The sequence below is a fragment of the Saccostrea cucullata genome, unplaced genomic scaffold, assembly GCF_032062105.1.
Source record: "Saccostrea cucullata isolate Sc308-1 unplaced genomic scaffold, CSIRO_AGI_Scuc_v1 ctg699, whole genome shotgun sequence".
Taxonomy (NCBI): Eukaryota; Metazoa; Mollusca; class Bivalvia; order Ostreida; family Ostreidae; genus Saccostrea; species Saccostrea cuccullata.
In genome coordinates, this window is record NW_026929109.1 from 317,219 (window position 1) to 336,225 (window position 19,007).

The window sequence follows — 19,007 nt, forward strand, 5'->3', positions numbered from 1 at the left end:
TACAACATCACAGTCCATGTAATAGCTTGTTGAGGAATTATCGATTTTTGAAGTTTTTAAGTTTGTCTTTGAAAGTTTTAGTTATCCTACAAACTCAAAACAAGTCAAGCTTTCTGAGATGTCTCAAAATGTGAAATTAAGGTTTAAGGTAACATCTATATATTTTATCAATGTTTTCTTGTTCTACCCATACGATTCTAAACACCAAACTATTTTTTCCAGTCGCAATTTAATTTTTCGACCTTGCATAAAAACCCATTCTGGAAGTCCGTATGCGGAAAATTGAAATGCCTTCCATATTTTCAAGTGATACGAATGGATAAATGTGGCACAACTGACCTCTTCATCCGAATATCGCGACACCCGGATGTAGTGGAGAACACTAACGACAAAGAAACCATGTGGTGGTCATGGAAACGATATGGTTCGTTTATTTTTCATTTTCTGTAAACGATATTTTATTCACAGGAGTAAAGGTTAAAAGGATTGGGCATTTTTTTTCTTCAAATTTGGATTGGGCAATTTCTATACCCCCCGCTTGAAAAGCGGGAGAATATATAGTAATCGTTAATTCCGTCCGTCTGTACGTCTGTCCGTCCGTCCGTCTGTTACGCTTTGGGGTACCCATCTCTTATCTGCAGCTCCTCTCATACCACTGAATGAAATTTGATGAAACTTTCATAGAATCTTTATTACATATTGCCATTGTGCACCTCCTATTTTACTTTTTGATCCGACTCATATTTTGGGTTTCCCGGACACAGCAAAACATAGACTTTGAAATTATAACTATATGGAGGCGGGGGTATCATTTAGTGAGCTCATCTCTCACAGTACCTCTAGTTCAAATTTAAATCATTAATGCGTAGGATCCAAATCTATTAGAGAAATGATCAAAGTCGTCGACATGTACTCTTTCAGTGTGTGTTCTTAATAATTATCATGCACAAAGATTTTTTGTGATCTCCTAGTTTAATGATATTTAAATAAACAGTAATAATTTATAAAATGTTCACAATTACATGTAGTATTAAATGGTAGAATTATGTAAAGTTGCTTGATTTTTTTGAAAGGTATATTTATACTATTATTCATAGGTTATTGGTTATGGTCAGCGAACACACGGAAATCACATTTCTCAGACTACGTTAATTATTTTTGTAACACGGCTGCTTTGTTAAATAACGCTACACAGAAAGATGGCAAGACAATGCTCATCACTGGTGAGTTAGCATACTTTTATCATTTAGGGACAGGTTTGCTCTTTATTTTGTTTTTCTTTTTTTTATACAAAAAATGAACTGGAATACTTGATTTTTAATTTGTATAATTTTTATGGAATTTATGTAGTCATTCAATGAAACTCTACAAATTTGTGAATAAAAAATACAAAAAGCTACAATTAACATAATGTGTTATAGATATAGGTCATAAAATGAACCCAAGTCTGGCTTCAAGGCTATAAAGCTTTTACAGCTTCACTTCTGAGGCCCTCACTCTTCACTGTAATTTTGGGGATTAAAATTAAGCACTTCTAAGTTTAATGGTCCAGGATCCTAAGCTCATGATTATTTTAATTTTTTTTCAGGGGACGGAACTCCGATGGATATGTGGGATTTCCGGGGATGGAAAATGATACCACAGAACAGAGGGCTAGCAGAACTCCACACCTCATAAAACACATAAATCCTGACGTTAAACTTATAATTATACTCAGAAATCCAGTAGATATATGTAAAAACACCCCTCAAAGACACGGTTTATTTATAAAATTAATGGATTTTGTAAAAAGGAAAATATTCAACATTTCAATAATCCAAACCAAAAATTTGAACAAAAACATATTTATCAGAAAGATAAGCTAAATATTTTATCTTCTAGTTTTGAAACTAAAATTCTTAACATTCTAATGTCATTTAATTTCTTTAAGACTGTATTCAGACTACTACTTTATTGACAATGGAGAGAGAATCAAGAATCAAACCACCTTTCATATTGCTGTGTTAAAAGCGATTAATGTTCTCGAGAGGTGTCGCTCAGGAAGAAGTTTGAAGAGTTGTCTGTTTGATTTTAATATTAATACATTAGTTAAGCAAAAAGTAAGTAATTAACTATTGCTACATTAATTACTTTCAGCCCAACATTTTTCGACATTCATCGTCGGTTAATCAAAAAGTAGCCTTACTCTTTTTAATTTACTTTATTAACTAATCAAACTTCAACCAACTCTAAAACCCCAGTCACATTTCCAAAAACGACCAGCGGCCGATGGTTTTTTGAAGCAAAAAAGGAATTCTTCGGGTGACACTCGGCAGTTCATCGGCCGCTGTCTTGCCCGATTTCGACCTTTTTTTGTCGGCCGACCAATTTTGTGTCCATCAATCCAAGTTATAATTATTTCTGCGTCGGTTGCCGATTTCTTCAATTTAAGTTATCCGTCGACCAACTTTCGATCATCGTCCGACCATCGGCGGTCAGTTTATTAAGTCAGTCGTCCGTCATTCGACAGTAATGCCTAGGTCACATTTAAGCCGATGGTCGGGCGACTAAATTTTTCTGGACTTGTTGGCTGAAAGAACAGGATCGGCCGACACAGTATCGGGCGACACTGAGCAGTCACATTAATTCCTAGGGACACCGATGACTTGGATAAATAACACGAAAAATTGTTTTTCTTTAGAAATCAGCAATATTTTTTCATATATCTATATTCAGATAGTAAGGTTTGCAAGGCAAAGTTGCAGAATCTTATAAAATTGTGACTCAGTCTTGAAAATGTTTGCAAAATTTGTATTGGAATTGCATAAAACCGAAAAATGGTGCATATCTAAGCAGCAAAGAATACTTAAGACTTCTTTATATTTCACGGATTAATTATTAAGGTCTTCCGTCTTCAGCGGAAGACCTTCTTGTTATTCTTAGGTTTCTTTTCCACTATTTTTATTATTAAGGTCTTCCGTCTTCAGCGGAAGACCTTCTTGTTATTCTTAGGTTTCTTTTCCACTATTTTTATTATTATTAAGGTCTTCCGTCTTCAGCGGAAGACCTTCTTGTTATTCTTAGGTTTCTTTTCCACTATTTTTATTATTTTTATTATTGTTTTTTTTTCTTACCGATTTTGTGCACGCGATTTCTCGGAAACGGCTCGATCGATTTTCATGAAACTTTCAGGATTGATGGAACATCAATCAAACCTGATATATAATTTTTTATTTATATGACGTCACTTCCGGTTTCGAGATTTCCCCGATTTAGTGATTTTCAGAGGGTCACATTGTCCAGCATTTTTCTCAAAAGTGCTTTTAGATAGAAACATAAGATTTTCAGCGATGATAGAGCAACATGTGCTGATGTGACACACACCTTTCTTATTCTCCGGAAGTACAGCACGTCGGCGCTCGCTACGGCTCGAAAAAAGACATATCGGGAATTTAGAAATTTTTCACACATTTTTGGCAATATCTTTTTACATGTTAATATTTTGTAAAGACATGTAGAACAAAAGTTGTGAAGAATGTCACGTTCTTTCAAAAGATATCAACGATAAGGGGCTGGCCCCTATAATAAAGGGCCAAAAGGGGCCGAAAGTTTTTCCTTTATATCTCAAAAAGTATTGAGAATTTGTAATACGTTAAAGAAGTAAAGTTGTTCAAAATATCAAGCTTTATCTAATGGCGTCGTCAAAATACGTCCGACGACGTCACTTCCGGTCAAACCGGAAGTAGTCAAAAATTGCATATTTTTGCTGTTTTTGACAGGTTTTTGGATATCATATGTCACTAGAAGCTAAAATCTTAATTTTCCGTCCGTGGACGTCACTTCCGGGCAAACCGGAAGTTGCCAAAAATGGCTTAATTCTGCAATAATTAACATAGATTTGGAGGATTAAACCATTTTGGGACTTCATTACTCTTTTTTTAATGAGAGTTACTTCCGGTCAAACAGGACGGAAGACCTACTCGTTGCTTTGCAACGAGCTCGGCTCTAGTATTCTTACTATTTTCGTATTGACCAAATTTTTGAAATGACCTTTGTCCGGTCCATTTCTCCAGAACAGCTTAAGATATGAAAGTTTACTGTATCAGAGATCATAGATCATGACTTGAAGATGTGTCGAACAACATTTTTTCCGTCGTCAATTCTTCCGGTCGTCACAGAAAAGGGGATTAAAAGTCGATTTTTTAAATTTCTTTGTCTTTCTTTCTATCTTTTTCTGTGATATTCATGGCATAAGTAAAGCCCCCTATTTGCTGATTTTACGCATAACCGATTTCTTGATTTGATTAAGAAGAAATTAAATATCTCAAAATTTACGCAAACGTAGGTTTAACGTTTCCTTAAACACTAAAAAATATTCATTTCATTTTCTCATAAATAGACCTCGCGACGTTCAATACACACTGTGTGATACACAAGTTTGCAGGGTAAAGTCTCTCTCGGGATGGCCAAAGAACCTGAAGAAAAACTTCCCTGGTTCAGTCGAGACAGCTAGGATAGTAGTGAATAAAGTGTGTATAGAATATATTAAATGTCTTCATCTTATCCTCCCCCCCCCCAATTTCTTATTTTATTGTACTGTTAAAGACTTATCCCCCACCTTTCTCACATATTGAAATGAATGCTAATTCGGCTTTAATGTTTTCCATTCTACATAAACTGATCTTGACATTTATGTAACAAGACACTCTTCTTGAAGTTAAGAAAATGATAAGGCTTAATTCTTTCTACAAAATAATGGCAATTTACAAGTCTATATTCAAGACAGCCCCCCCAACCCCCCGGAAGTGCGCAGACAGGTAGCCTTCGCAGATATAACATCTACAACTTACAAGTAACATTTTAAAAGTTTCATTCATAAAAATCAGTTCCCCTAATGTCATATGATAATTTCCTATCATTCATTCTCCTTGTGTTTTGTCTGTAGAATTAATAATTATTTTATTTAAAAAAAAATTATCTTGAGAAAAAAAAGATTGTCAGCTGCATTTATTAGCATTTCGCGTTTTCTTGTATATCTATTACTTGCATATGAATAATGCCATTAAATAATATAGAAGAAATCGAACTGCATTTCCATCTTTTTTATTTCATTCATAAATCCTGGGATCCGCTCCAGCAGTGCGCATGGCCTCATCGCTACTATAAACAAAACAGTCATCACGTCGAAAATGTTCATGTTTCCGTTAAACTAAGAAAGTTTACACATGGTTTATAATCTCATAACAAATATCAGACCTGTCCAATGCAGAAATGCTCGAATTGAAGGGGGAAATTCAGGAATTATTTTGCGGTAGCCATATTTTGCCGTGAACCTAGACGACTTTTTGTAATTAAGGTCTTCCGTCTCCAACGGAAGACCTTATTGTTTTCGTTCGGTTTCTTTTTCCCTATTATTATTTTTCTTACCGATTTTGTGCACGCGATTTCTCGGAAACGGCTGGCCCGATTTTCACCAAACTTTCAGATCTGATCGATAATCATCTGAACCTTGTCGGAAATTTTCGTCGTTGATGACGTCACTTCCGGCCGTGAGATATGGACGATTTTCTGATTTTTAGAGGGTCGGCTTGTCCTGAGATCTCCTCCTAAACGACTGAAGATATCGACTTGAGATTTTCAGTGAAGGTAGAGTAAGGATAGTAGATGTGACATTTTGCATATAGAGCTTTCCAGTTAAAAAGGCATCGACGCTCGCCTGGGCTCGAAAAATAGGCGCATACGCATCTCGCAAAAATTGATACGTTTTCTTTTATATCTTTTTACTGGTTAATATTTTGTTAAGACATATATAATAAAAAATGTGCAATATAGTCAGACCTTCCATTTAATATGAAGCAAGTGGGGTTAGCCCTTCAAATTAGGGGCATAGAAAGGCCAAAAGTCTCTTGTCTTTAACTCTTTAATTATCAATATTTTCTGAGACATTACTGAAGCAAAGATATTCAACTTAACAATTTGCAACAATATATAATAAAAATTTTATCATATGTTACGTAATAAAGGGTCACAGAGGGGCTAGAATGGTAAATCTTTGACGCTTTATATCTCGAAAAGCGTGAATATTTTGATAAGCAATATTGAACAAAAGATGGTCAAAATAATATTCCCAACAATATGCATACTTTAAATTTGTTCATTTTTTCCGTCGACGCTTCCGTTGTAAACCGGACGTACATGTAATTTAAATACATGTGCATGTATAGCGATTTTTTTTCATTTTCTAATGAATGTATTTGTTCATTATAGAGATTTAAAGAATGTGTAGCATCTTTTAAAATATTTCCACCGGAAGTACGGTTCGTTCAAACCAGAAGTTGTCTAAAAATGAGTATTTTCCATCGAAACTTTCAGGGATGATTACTGCATGCTTGATGTAGAGTTGAAAGTAGTTTTGAGCACATACAGTCGCACCGGAAGTGAAGAAGTAGAATCGGAAGTTGATTGGAATTAATAGATCCTACATTTGTTTTTTGGTTCTAAACATATTTTGAAGAATTCTTGTGTCTTTTTCCTTCCTATCAATGGAATTATCCCAACACAGGTCTTATTCCATCAGATATCGGACGGAAGACCTACTCGTTGCTTGCAACGAGATCGCATCTAGTTAAGGTCTTCCGTCTTCAGCGGAAGACCTTCTTGTTATTCTTAGGTTTCTTTTCCACTATTTTTATTATTATTATTGTTTTTTTTCTTACCGATTTTGTGTACACGATATCTCGAAAACGGCTGGTTCGATTTTCATGAAACTTTCAGGACTGATAGAACATCAAACAAACCTGATATATAATTTTTTGTTTTGATGACGTCACTTCTGGTTTTGAGATTTTCGCGATTTAATGATTTTCAGGGGGTCTCATTGTCCATCATTTTTCTCGAAAATGCTTTTAGACTGAAACTTGAGATTTTCAGCGATGATAGAGCAATATGTGCTGATGTGACACACTCCTCTCTTTTTCTCCGGAAGTGCCGCACGTCGGCGCTCGCTATGGCTCGAAAAAAGTCCTATCGGGAATTAAGAAATTTTTCACACATTTTTGGCAATATCTTTTTACACGTTAATATTTTGTAAAGACATATAGAACAAAAGTTGTGAAGAATGTCACGATCTTTTGAATGACATCAACGATAAGGGGCTGGCCCCTAAAATGAAGGGCCAAAAGGGGCCGAAACTTTTTCTTTTATATCTCAAAAAGTATTGAGAATTTGTAATACATCAAATAAGCAAAGTTGTTCAAAATGACAAGCTTTATCAAATGGGGTCGTCAAAATACATCCGGCGACGTCACTTCCGGTCAAACCGGAAGTAGTCAAAAATTGCATATTTTTGCCGTTCTTGACATATTTTTGGGTAACACATGTCACTGGAAGCATAAAAACTTAATTTTCCGTCCGTCGACATCACTTCCGGTCAAACCGGAAGTAGCCATAAATAGCTTATTTTTTAAAGTTTTGCCGCAAAATTGAAATTATAAAGTCAATGGAAACAACTTCTCTCATTGCTTTCTTTTTTTGACGTCACTTCCGGTCAAAACAGGACGGAAGACCTACTCGTTGCTTTGCAACGAGCTTTGCTCTAGTTATTATTATTATTATTGTTTTTTTTCTTACCGATTTTGTGCACGTGATTTCTCGAAAACGGCTGGATAGATTTTCATGAAACTTTCAGGACTGATAGAACATCAAACAAACCTGATATATAATTTTTTGTTTTGACGACGTCACTTCCGGTTTTGAGATTTCCGCGATTTAGTGATTTTCAGGGGGTCTCATTGTCCATCATTTTTCTCGAAAATGCCTTAAGACAGAAACATGAGAATTTCAGCGATGATAGAGCAACGTTTGCTCTTTTGTCACACACCATTCTCTTTCTCCGGAAGTGCCGCACGTCGGCGCTCGCTATGGGCCGAAAAAAGTCCTATCGCGAATTTCAAAATTTTTGACATCTTTTCTACGATATCTTTTTACCTGGAAATATTTTGTTAAAACATGTAGAACAAAAAAAGTATAGAATTCCAAGATCTTTCAACTGATACCTCGGAAAAAGGGCTGGCCCCTTAAATCAGGGGCTGAGAGGGGCCGAAAGTTTTTTCTTTTTAACTCAAAAAGTATTTAGAATTTGTAACACGTCAAAGAAGCAAAGTTGTTCAAAATTTCAAGTTTAATCTTTTGGAGTCGTCAAAATACGTCCGTTGACGTCACTTCCGGCCAAACCGGAAGTAGTCGGAAAACGCGTTTTTTTGCCGTTCTCGACAAGATTTTGGGTTACATTTGTCTCTGGGAGCATAAAAAGTAATTTTTCCGTCCGTCGTCGTCACTTCCGGTCAAACCGGAAGTAGCAAAAAATGGCTTTTTTTGAAGGTTTTGATGCAAAATTGAAATTATAAAGTCACTGGAGACTACTTAGCTCATTGCTTTATTTTGTTCCGTCATTTCCGGCACTTCCGGTCAAAACCTGACGGAAGACCTACTCGTTGCTTTGCAACGAGCTTTGCTCTAGTTATTATTATTATTATTGTTTTTTTTTCTTACCGATTTTGTGTGCACGATTTCTCGGAAACGGCTCGTTCGATTTTGATGAAACTTTCAGGACTGATAGAACATCAAACAAACTTGATATGTAATTTTTTGTTTTGATGACGTCACTTCCGGTTTTGAGATTTCCGCGATGTAGTGATTTTCAGGGGGTCTCATTGTCCATCATTTTTCTCTAAAATGCCTTTAGACAGAAACATGAGATTTTCAGCGATGATAGAGCAATGTGTGCTCTTTTGTCACACACCACTCTTTTTCTCCGGAAGTGCCGCACGTCGGCGCTCGCTATGGCTCGAAAAAAGTCCTATCGGGGATTTAGAATTTTTTCACACCTTTTCTGCAATATCTTTTTACACGTTAATATTTTGTAAAGACATATAGAACAAAAGTTGTGAAGAATGTCACGATCTTTCGAAAGATATCAACGAAAAGGGGCTGGACCCTACAATAAAGGGCCAAAAGGGGCCGAAAGTTTTTCCTTTATATCTCAAAAAGTATTGAGAATTTGTAATACGTCAAAGAAGCAAAGTTGTTATAAATATCAAGTTTTATCGAATGGCGTCGTCGAAATACGTCCGGCGACGTCACTTCCGATCAAACCGGAAGTAGTCCAAAATTGCATATTTTTGCCGTTCTTGACAGGTTTTTGGGTTACATATGTCACTGGAAGCTTAAATCTTAATTTTCAGTCCGTCGACGTCACTTCCGGTCAAACCGGAAGTAGCCAAAAATGGCTTAATATTGCATTAATTCATAAAGATTTGGAAGATTAAACCATTTTTGAACTTCATTACTCTTTTTTTTTAATGAAAGTTACAGGTGCACTTCCGGTCAAACAGGACGGAAGACCTACTCGTTGCTTTGCAACGAGCTCGGCTCTAGTTCATATTATTTCCGATCAAAAAAAATTACATTAATCCATGCATCAAAATTTTGTTCGTGTTATGTATCCTACGTAAGTTAAATATTCACAAGTCGACCAATCGTCGCCCGATCATCGAGCTCTGAGCTACAGTTTGATTTCAACCGTCGGCCGAAATTTTGAACACCCTTTTTGTTGAACGACGGACGACCGACTTAATAAACTGACCGCCGATGGTTAGTCGATGATCGAAGGTTGGTCGACGGATAAGTGCAGTTGAAGAAATCGGCCACCGACGCATGAAAAATTATAACTTGGACCGATGGACAAAAAATTGGTCGGCCGACAAAAAAATAGGTCAAAATCGGCTAAGACAACGACCGATGAACTGACGACTGTCACCCGAAGAATCCCACTTTTGCTTCAAAACCCGTCGGCCGTTGGTCGTTTTTGGAAATGTGACTGGGGTTTTAGGGTGTCCAAAATTTCGGCCGACGGTTAAAATCAAACTGAAGCTCAGACTGGATGATCGGGCGACGATTGGCCGACTTCTAAATATTAAACCTATTAAGGATACATAACTTAAACAAAATTTTGATGCATGTATTGATATATATTTTTTGAACGGAAATAACATAAGGTATTTATCCGTAAGATATTAAAAAATCTTAAGCATTCTTCGCTGCTTAGATATGCGCCATTTGTGGTTTTTATGCAATTCTATACAAAATTTTGCACACATTTTCAACATTGAGTCAGAATCTTACAAAATTCTGCCGCTTTGCCTTGCAAACATTACTCACGTCACCTATCTATATAATATCGATCAATGAAAAATATTGCTGATTTCTAAAGAAAAAAAAAGATTTTTTTTGTGTGTTCTTTATCCAAGTCATCGGTGTTCCTAGGAATTAATGTGACTGCTTCGTGTCGCCCGATACTCGTGTCGGCCGATCATGTTCCTTCAGCCGACGAGACCAAAAAAATTTAGTCGCCCGACCATCAGGTTAAATGTGACCTAGGCATTAGTTTCACTTTTGTACCAGAATTGCATAACAGAAAATTGAATTGATTTAAAGATTAAATTAAAAATTATTTATGTCTTTGACACTTCTACATTCAGAAGGCATTTGTTTAAAAAAAAATGTTGCTCACTTTACAACCCTCTTGGTCTGCCAACTTCGGAGTAAACTTTGTATTGGATTGAGCTTGTTTTGGCTCTTTCTACGTATGAAATTCTCCCATATCACATTTCAGTGCATATTTAATACATGTACTAGTACTCTTCATATTCAAGTGAACCAGTTTTTTTTTTTTCCAGTTTACCAGTTTATTAACATCTCTTTGGTTGTTATTTAACAACACAGAGATCAATACATATTATTATAACATATATACATACATGCGTGAGCATAACATATAACATGTATACAAAGTGTGCTTATAATCAAGTATTTCCATATATGTTTACATTGATGTTAACCTGGAGGTTTGACTCTCTCGTTTAAAATTTTAATAAAAGAACAGAGTTTACTCAATAGTCCAACATTTTTTGAAGAAAACAATTCATTAAATTTGATAATATTTGGTCTTGTGAAATAATATTTCGGAATGTACAATTTTCTTTCATCTTTTAATTTTTCACAACATAAAATATAGTGGAATTCATCACCAAGATCATTTTTACATAAAAGACATATTCTATTAATTCTTTCAATACCTTCCCATCTTCCTGTTTCAATGGGTAATTTATGGTTTGCTGTTCTAAATCTAGCTAATATTTGTTTCTTATAATTATTTAACCTGCTATCTACATAAAATTGACATCCAAAGTGTAAATTTGTAAATAGATTATATGTCACACCTTTTGAAGAATCTTTACAGGTTGAATTCCAATTTTGTTGAAACTGATCTAGTAATTTTTGTTTCAAACTTTTAATAAGCCAATTTCTATTAAATAATTGATTCTGGTTCCAAATATTACTATATCCACAATTGTCTAAAATTGATTTCAAATTCTTTAACCATTTAGATTCATGTCCATTATCAAATTTTGCACGAAGTAATTTATACATTAAAAAACAATATTTTGATTGTTTTCCATATAAAATTTTTGACCAGTATGCAATAATTCTTGTTTTGATATGTATACTTAAAGGTACTCTACCTAATTCACCATAGATCATAAAATTTGGAGTACTTGGTTTTAAATGAAAAAGCATTTTACAAAATTTTAAATGTACTCTTTCTATCATTTCAACATTACCATAACCCCACACTTCACAACCATACAATAAAATTGGAATTACAATCTTGTCGAACAAATACAATTGGTCATAAAGAGAGAGATGTAATTGGTTACCCTTTTTCAAAATACCATACATAGCTTTCGTTGCTCTTTCAGTAGCATATTGTTTTGTTTTAATAAATGAGCCTGTTGTTGAGAATATAATTCCTAGATATTTGAAATGTTTAACAATTTCAATTTCTTTGTTATTGTAATAAAAAACTTTATGCGGTATACGTCCCTTTGAGAAAATCATTATTTTTGTTTTTTCTATATTAACTTCTAGCTTCCATTTTTCACAATACAATAAAAAACTGTGCAACTGATTCTGTAAATCTTCGGGTGATTCCGATAGTAAAACTGTATCATCTGCATACAAAATAATCAGCATTTTTAACAAGACACCAAGTTCTTTTTCAATCTCATTTGATATTGTTGAGACACCAATATTGTTATGTGCAATTAAAAAAGATTCTACATCATTCAGGAATAAAGCAAATAAAAAGGGCGATAAGTTTTCCCCTTGTCGTACCCCTATTTTGCATGGAAAATATTCAGTAACCATATCATTAACAGCTATTCTGGATTTACTTTCAGAGTACATTTTCACTATAACTTCAAAACATTTTCCGGTAATATTATTTTGAATGAGTTTTTGCCATAGTCCTATTCTCCATACATTGTCAAAAGCAGCCTTAAAATCTATAAATGCACAATATAGTTTCTTTTTCAATAAAAGGATAATTCGATTAGCGATTGCAAAGTAAAAATGTTATCTATTGTAGAATAATTTGATCTAAAACCCCCTTGATTTTCATTTAATATATCATATTGCTCAGCATAATTATTTAATCGTTTAGCTAAGATGGATGTGAATAATTTACCCATGCAACTTAATAAAGTTATAGGTCTATAATTTTCAGGGTCATTGTCGTTCCCCTTATTTTTATAAATAGGCAAAATATCACCAACAATCCAAGCTTCAGGTAAAATTGCTGAGTTAAAAACAATATTAAATAACATAACATATACCGGTAACATAATACTAGCAGAGGATTTTATGTATTCATTATAAATTTCATCACTTCCAGAACTTTTGTTATTTTTAATATTTTCAATTGCGTGTTTTATCTCATCTTCAGTTATCACTGAGTCTAGTTCTTCATTAGTATATGTATTTCTAATCTCATTTGATAGTGGTTCGTCATTATTTACTTCACCATTATTGACGTTTTTAAAGTAATTGTAAAATTCATCAATATTAATATCACATTTTTTGTTGTTCGGCCTTTTATTAATTATTTTCCAATAACTTTTTGGATCGTTACTTCTCAGTTTTCTAATTTTTTTCATAATTAAATTTCTATGTTTTTTCATACTTTTATCCATAGTATTTTTATATTTACGTTCATTGATACGTACTTCTTCTTTTAAGATACTTGAACGATATTTCCTAAACATTCGTTTTGATTTCCTATATTTTTTTGTGCTATTTTGCATTCTTTATCAAACCATTCTTTTCTTTTCTGTGGTAGTTTATTGTGATTTTGGCGAGCATTAAATATTCCAAAAGTTGTGCGTGCCGAGTCAAGCAGTAGACCTGCAGTGTCTGAAAAGATTTCATTAACCTGGTTTTTATTTAAATCATTGATATCAATATTGCTCAAGTCATATTTTAATTTTCTTAGAACATTTAAATCAATATTTTGACAAAATTCTTCTGTTTTTTCATTATCCCATGGTTTTATCTTCTGACACGAAAAATTATTTTTATTTTTCTTACTTTCATCTTTAGTTTGGTAGTTATCATTTGAGATATATGAGTTCACACTTATTTCACAAAGTAGTGGCATATGGATACCAGAATATAACCTATTGAATTCTAGTACAGAAAAATTTTGCACATGTTTCAAAAATTCAACACTACATATACAATAATCGACCACACTTGATTTTGTTGTAGTAAATTTACCCTCTTCTAATCTTCCATTCAATAAATACATATTGTTATTTTTACAAAAATTTAATAAATTGTTTCCAAAATTATTCTTTGTTTTATCTAATGATTTTCGTTTCCTTGGTACATTTATCTTTTGTAATTCAAATACATTTGAGAGACAGTCTAAACTGGGATCATCTAACTCAAATTCTTGATTTGATATGTCATCTGGTTCAATAAAATCATCTCTATCAGAAGTTCTTGCATTAAAATCTCCAATTAGGCATATATGGCTAAATTCACTCTGTAAATTCAAAAATTCAAGTTCAATTTCTTCAAAAGCTTCCCTTGAACTATATATAGAACTTTCTGGTGGTATATAAACAACACCTAAAATCAAGTCTTTATCTGAATTAATTAAAGAAGATTTTAATCTTAACCAGTGAACAAATTTACAATCTGTGTGAACGATAGTTACATAATCTTTGATAGATTTTTTGTATCCAATTACAATACCACCAGAACGTCTGTTTGAAAATCCGTGCCTATTTTTAGCATCAAACAAAAAATAATTGTGATCAATCGGTGTAGTATCATCAGTTTTTGTCTCTGTAAAACACAATATATCAAAGGAAGAGATAAATGTTGAAAATTCTGGATAATTTATGCGTCTACTTAAACCACAAACATTTAATCCTAAGATTTTAAGTTTGCAATCAGTACATTATTTGGATGACAGTTTATATAAAGATTATAGAAGAAAGACTGTAAAAAAGGGCACTGTCACTTTTAAATTACAGCTATTAGTCCAATAATCCCAGTCCCTTCAGTTTACTGTGTGTAATTATACACAATTATATATATTTGTTGTCACTCTTTTGGCCCATAACTTGATGCGTGTTTTATCATATTTATGGGAAATAAATCAAAATAGCAATTATAAGAAGTAATGCAATAGCAAGATAACTTTTCAAAATAGTTCTTAAGCTAAGGATTCAATATAACCTCCAATGAACTTTATAAGTAACAAGTTTTATTTGAATTCAGTGCCTCAGACATTAATGTTTGGATCTTACTTTTATACAAAGTAAAACATTTAAAGCCATGTACATGTGGCATATTTTTTAAAAATATACTTTTAGAAGACATTAATTATAATTAAGAAGACATTTCTATTTGTTTTTTTTTTTACTTTATGACTTTTCTGTAAATTGCACAATTTAAACAATTGCGTTTCAAACATATCAAAAATTTGAAACAATATTCGATATATTTACCGACTCCAAAAAAAAGAGATAAGTTAGGGTCATTTTACATTAAAACGTGAGATTATAATTATTCAAGTTCAAAATCTTGTGAAAATTTTTATTTGAACATAAACAAGTGAAATAACTACGTATATCTATATCTAATTTCGTATCATTATTTTGTAGCTAAGATACACCAATTTAAGTTTAAGGTTCGTAAGTCTGTAACAGAGTTGTAAAATGATAAAATTGCCTTTCAATATTGTTTTTTTTCTATTTTCAGACGAGAATACATTAAGAATTTTACGCCGTTTATCTACGAGAATGGCTGTCCGTATTTCCACGTGATCAGATGTTAATTCTACGTACAGAAGACTACTCATCTAATGTGTCCTCTGTTATCAGAAAAGTATTCAAATTTCTGAAACTACGTAAGTATTAAAATCAAAAAGTGTGTTTAATGCATATTTTTGTTTCAACACCAGAAATATTTTCAACATTAAATCTGTCATCATCATTTGCCCTTCATTCTGTGACCTTCATATTTTGGTATAAAAATATATTGATCATAACAATAATTTTACATGTCCTTAAAGTATTTTTGAAGTTTTTATAATTGTTTTATTTGTTAATTTTTCAGGTGATATGACTGATGATGAATTAGAAAAACTGAATATTACGATATCAGAAAGAGTTTATGTTACCAAAGACAAGATTGGAAAACCACCCATGTACCCCAAAACAAGAAAAATATTAGAAAATCTTTATCGCTCTGATATACAAGAATTATACAAAATTTTGAATGATGAAAGATTTCTATGGCAATCACAAAGCGGTGTTATTGCTAATAATAATGAAATGTAACACATTTTTTAAAACTATATTATGAAAATAAAACATGATGTATAATTTCTCTGAGAGTTTAATGGTCATATTGAAATGGATATTATCCTGAAAATAAATTTTTTGTACAAGGGCTGTTCAATAAATATTGTCCTGAAGTGTATGACATACAATACAGATATCATATGACATTAAGTTTGACTTTTTCGCATAATTGAATTTTTAATGAATTTATAACAATTTATGTGACCACTTTTCATCACATTGTTTCAATGTGAGAAGCTGGAAAACAAGGGCTATTCGAGAAACTGCATTAAAAATGAATGGTAGTGAAAAAAGCTTCATTAAAGCTGCTGTAAAACTCGTTAAGAATTCCAAAGAAATATTCACTAAATATGTAAAATTTACAGCAACCAATGTCTGTTTTATAGACAAATGAGCAGGTTGATTTCAATAAATAAAAAAAAATATATAATGGACATCAAAAATGGGTACCGTCCTTGCCAACAGAAATTATAACAACTTATGTACTGGTTGCCAAATTTTAACAAATAATCACTGATGATGTATGATTGACTTTAAGACACATAGCAAATTATAGACATAATTTCAGGAGTAGTTCACACCGTTTTAAAGAAACGTTTGACAGTAAAAGAGCTTAGTACTCAAAGGTCACCCTCTGTTTTGAAAAATGTTGATGGGAACTCTAATAGATTGTTGGAAAATGTGGTCTCCAAACACCACATAGATATTGTACAAAAGAAAGTCAAGCATTTTTTTTTATCAACTTTGAGTGCTTGTGTGTACAATCAGAATGTTTTTTTTTTAATTTAACTAAATAATTTTCCAAATGACCAATGAAAAGGTTAGTAAATTTAGGAGTTCCATTTTTTATCTAAAAAGCAGCTGTCAATGATTTTAAAAACTCATTATGGTCTACTATATATACATGTAAAATTGTATTTATGCAACTTCTTTGCAACATTAAGCCATGGATTATTTGTATAGTGTATTTATCCTCATTTAATATGCATGTACCTTCATTTTATTCACATCGACCTTTTCCAATTCTAACAATGCACATATCAACCATTTCTAGCATACTTGGTAAACATAGCATTTTTCATTATAGTCTAAAATCAGAATCTTTTCTCCTGCTGGATGAAGAGCAATGTTATATGGATTCAACGTGTCTCCCAAATTGATATCTCTCCCGTCGCTTCCTCCGTGTTCAAACTGTTTAAGGTTAGTTGTCAAAAAATGACAAACCAAAGTATTATCCTCTAAGTCAAATGTGAGACCACGAAGATTTTCATGCTTAGTACGCTGCGAAATCTCTGTGTTTTTCTCATCCACAGTCACTACTTTCCCATCTTTTACAAAACAATGATGACCTGTTATCAGCGATGAGGAAACAAAAGGTGATTTCCCTCGCAGTTCATACGCAGAACTATGGATAACACAAAAGTCCAAAGAACACATCATTCTTTTTGAACGATTGGCGGCAAAAGCTGTTGTTGGACCCCGTGAAATTGCCAACATGGGTTCTTCCAGTTGGATGGTTTTAAGCTTTGTGAATGTCATAGTTTCTGCGACATTAATTCGATAATGATTTATAAAGTTTTCAAAAGAAACATAAATTTCATTCAAGCTCAATCCGGCGTGACACAGGCCGTATGGTTTGTCTTGACACTTCTCAGTGTGAACGCATTTCCCTGTGAACGTACTGATGTCGAAAATCTTTAGCGAAGGTGGGTTAGTAAAAGATAATAATTCTTGTGTCATGTGTAAATAAGCCATAATAAACTCTTTCTGCGAAACCGGTAATCTGTGATACTTTCTTAAATGTGACTTTCATCCAGTCCTTTTGAGACATGATTTGTCTTTTTTTTAATATATCATCTTTGTCTGGAGCGTCTAATAAAATTCTCTTCAATGCCGTAGATTGTAATTTAGACAACACTACGTCTTCAAATTTGTTTGCTTTAGAAATTTGATTCAGAAAATCTGAGCTGTGTTGCTTATAATCCTCCGAGAAATTCCAAACATCCAAAGACTTCAAACGATTGATGTGGTCAGATATCTGATTTTGTAATCTATAATTTGTAACAAACAATTGTTTAGAAGACCCATTCTTCAACACTGATTGTAACATTGTTCTTGCTTCATGTACTGTAGTGGAAAATCGTCTCAACTCCTCAGAAGCAATTTCAATGTTTCCAACGGAGTCTGCGTGATTCTGTTCAAAGCGTTTCAGCCACATGGCATGTGCATTGTCCAATAATGATTTGATTTCTTGAACTTTCTCTTCAGTGACCTTACAGATTTCTTGCTTCCTGGAGTGAAGTTTTGATACTTTTTTCAGGTTTTCTGATAGAATATCGTTAACAGTTTTCTCCAAACCGATATATCTTAAAGCAGTCTTTTGAATTCCATCTCGGTCAATCTCCAGAGCTATATCCTCAACTGAGTTAACATTCTTACACCATTTATGCTGTTTGACAAGGCATAGACTACAACATAGCTCTTGATGGTCGTGGCAAAACAAATCAAGTGCCTTCCCTTTGTGTAAGAGGCAGAACTCCTCTATCTCAACTTCACTTTTCAGCTCCTTGATATTTAAAAGACTGATAACTTTATGATTCTGCAAACTTTGTACAACTCTATGTAATGATTTGCAATCTTCGCAAATAGCTTCCATACAAACTTTACACCAGTGGTTTGCAGGTACAGTTTTCTCCAGTCGTTTGCAAATCATGCATAATTTATTTTCATCTTGTCCGGGATCTACAGATATAGTTAAGAGAAGTTTATTTTTTGGTAATTGTGATGCCCAATCTTCACTTGAAATGTCATTCCGTGGAGCCTCGATACATCTTCGACACACTGGACATTCTATCGATTTTAATGTTTCATTCTCCTTATGTGTCGCCGTACTTGAAATGTAAGTCTGAATACAGGACTCACAAAATGTGTGATAACACGGTAGATATTTCGGATTTTTTACCTTCGACAGACATATCGGACAATGACATTGATCACTCTCAGGGTTATCGACAGTGGTTTCGTTTTTTGACTCAGCCATTTAACACACTTATTCCTGAAGTCCCAGTGGCAGTGTAACTTTCGGTTTGAATTCCCTTTACTATGGGACACCGATGGCATGAAATATTTTATCCTGCAATTATACATTTCGGGTGCTTGTCTTCTGGATTGTGTAAAATAAATTTTAACTAGGAAATTGAAGTTAGTCTTTCTGTAACAGTTTCGTTCCTAAGCCTCTGTGCTTCTGCAGTG

General features: G+C 33.4%; 1 protein-coding gene across 1 annotated transcript; it reads right to left on the bottom strand.

Annotated features, from left to right (window-relative positions):
- Positions 1–17,466: 17,466 nt before the first annotated feature.
- Positions 17,467–18,837, bottom strand: LOC134279796 (E3 ubiquitin-protein ligase TRIM45-like). The gene has a single exon (XM_062762212.1). The coding sequence runs from the start codon at positions 18,793–18,795 to the stop codon at positions 17,467–17,469; it is 1,329 nt and encodes a 442-aa protein (XP_062618196.1). The 5' UTR covers positions 18,796–18,837.
- Positions 18,838–19,007: the final 170 nt, after the last annotated feature.

Excerpts from the sequence above, each read along its gene's own strand:
- LOC134279796 (XM_062762212.1), bottom strand. The coding sequence starts at position 18,795 with ATGGCTGAGTCAAAAAACGAAACCACTGTCGATAACCCTGAGAGTGAT.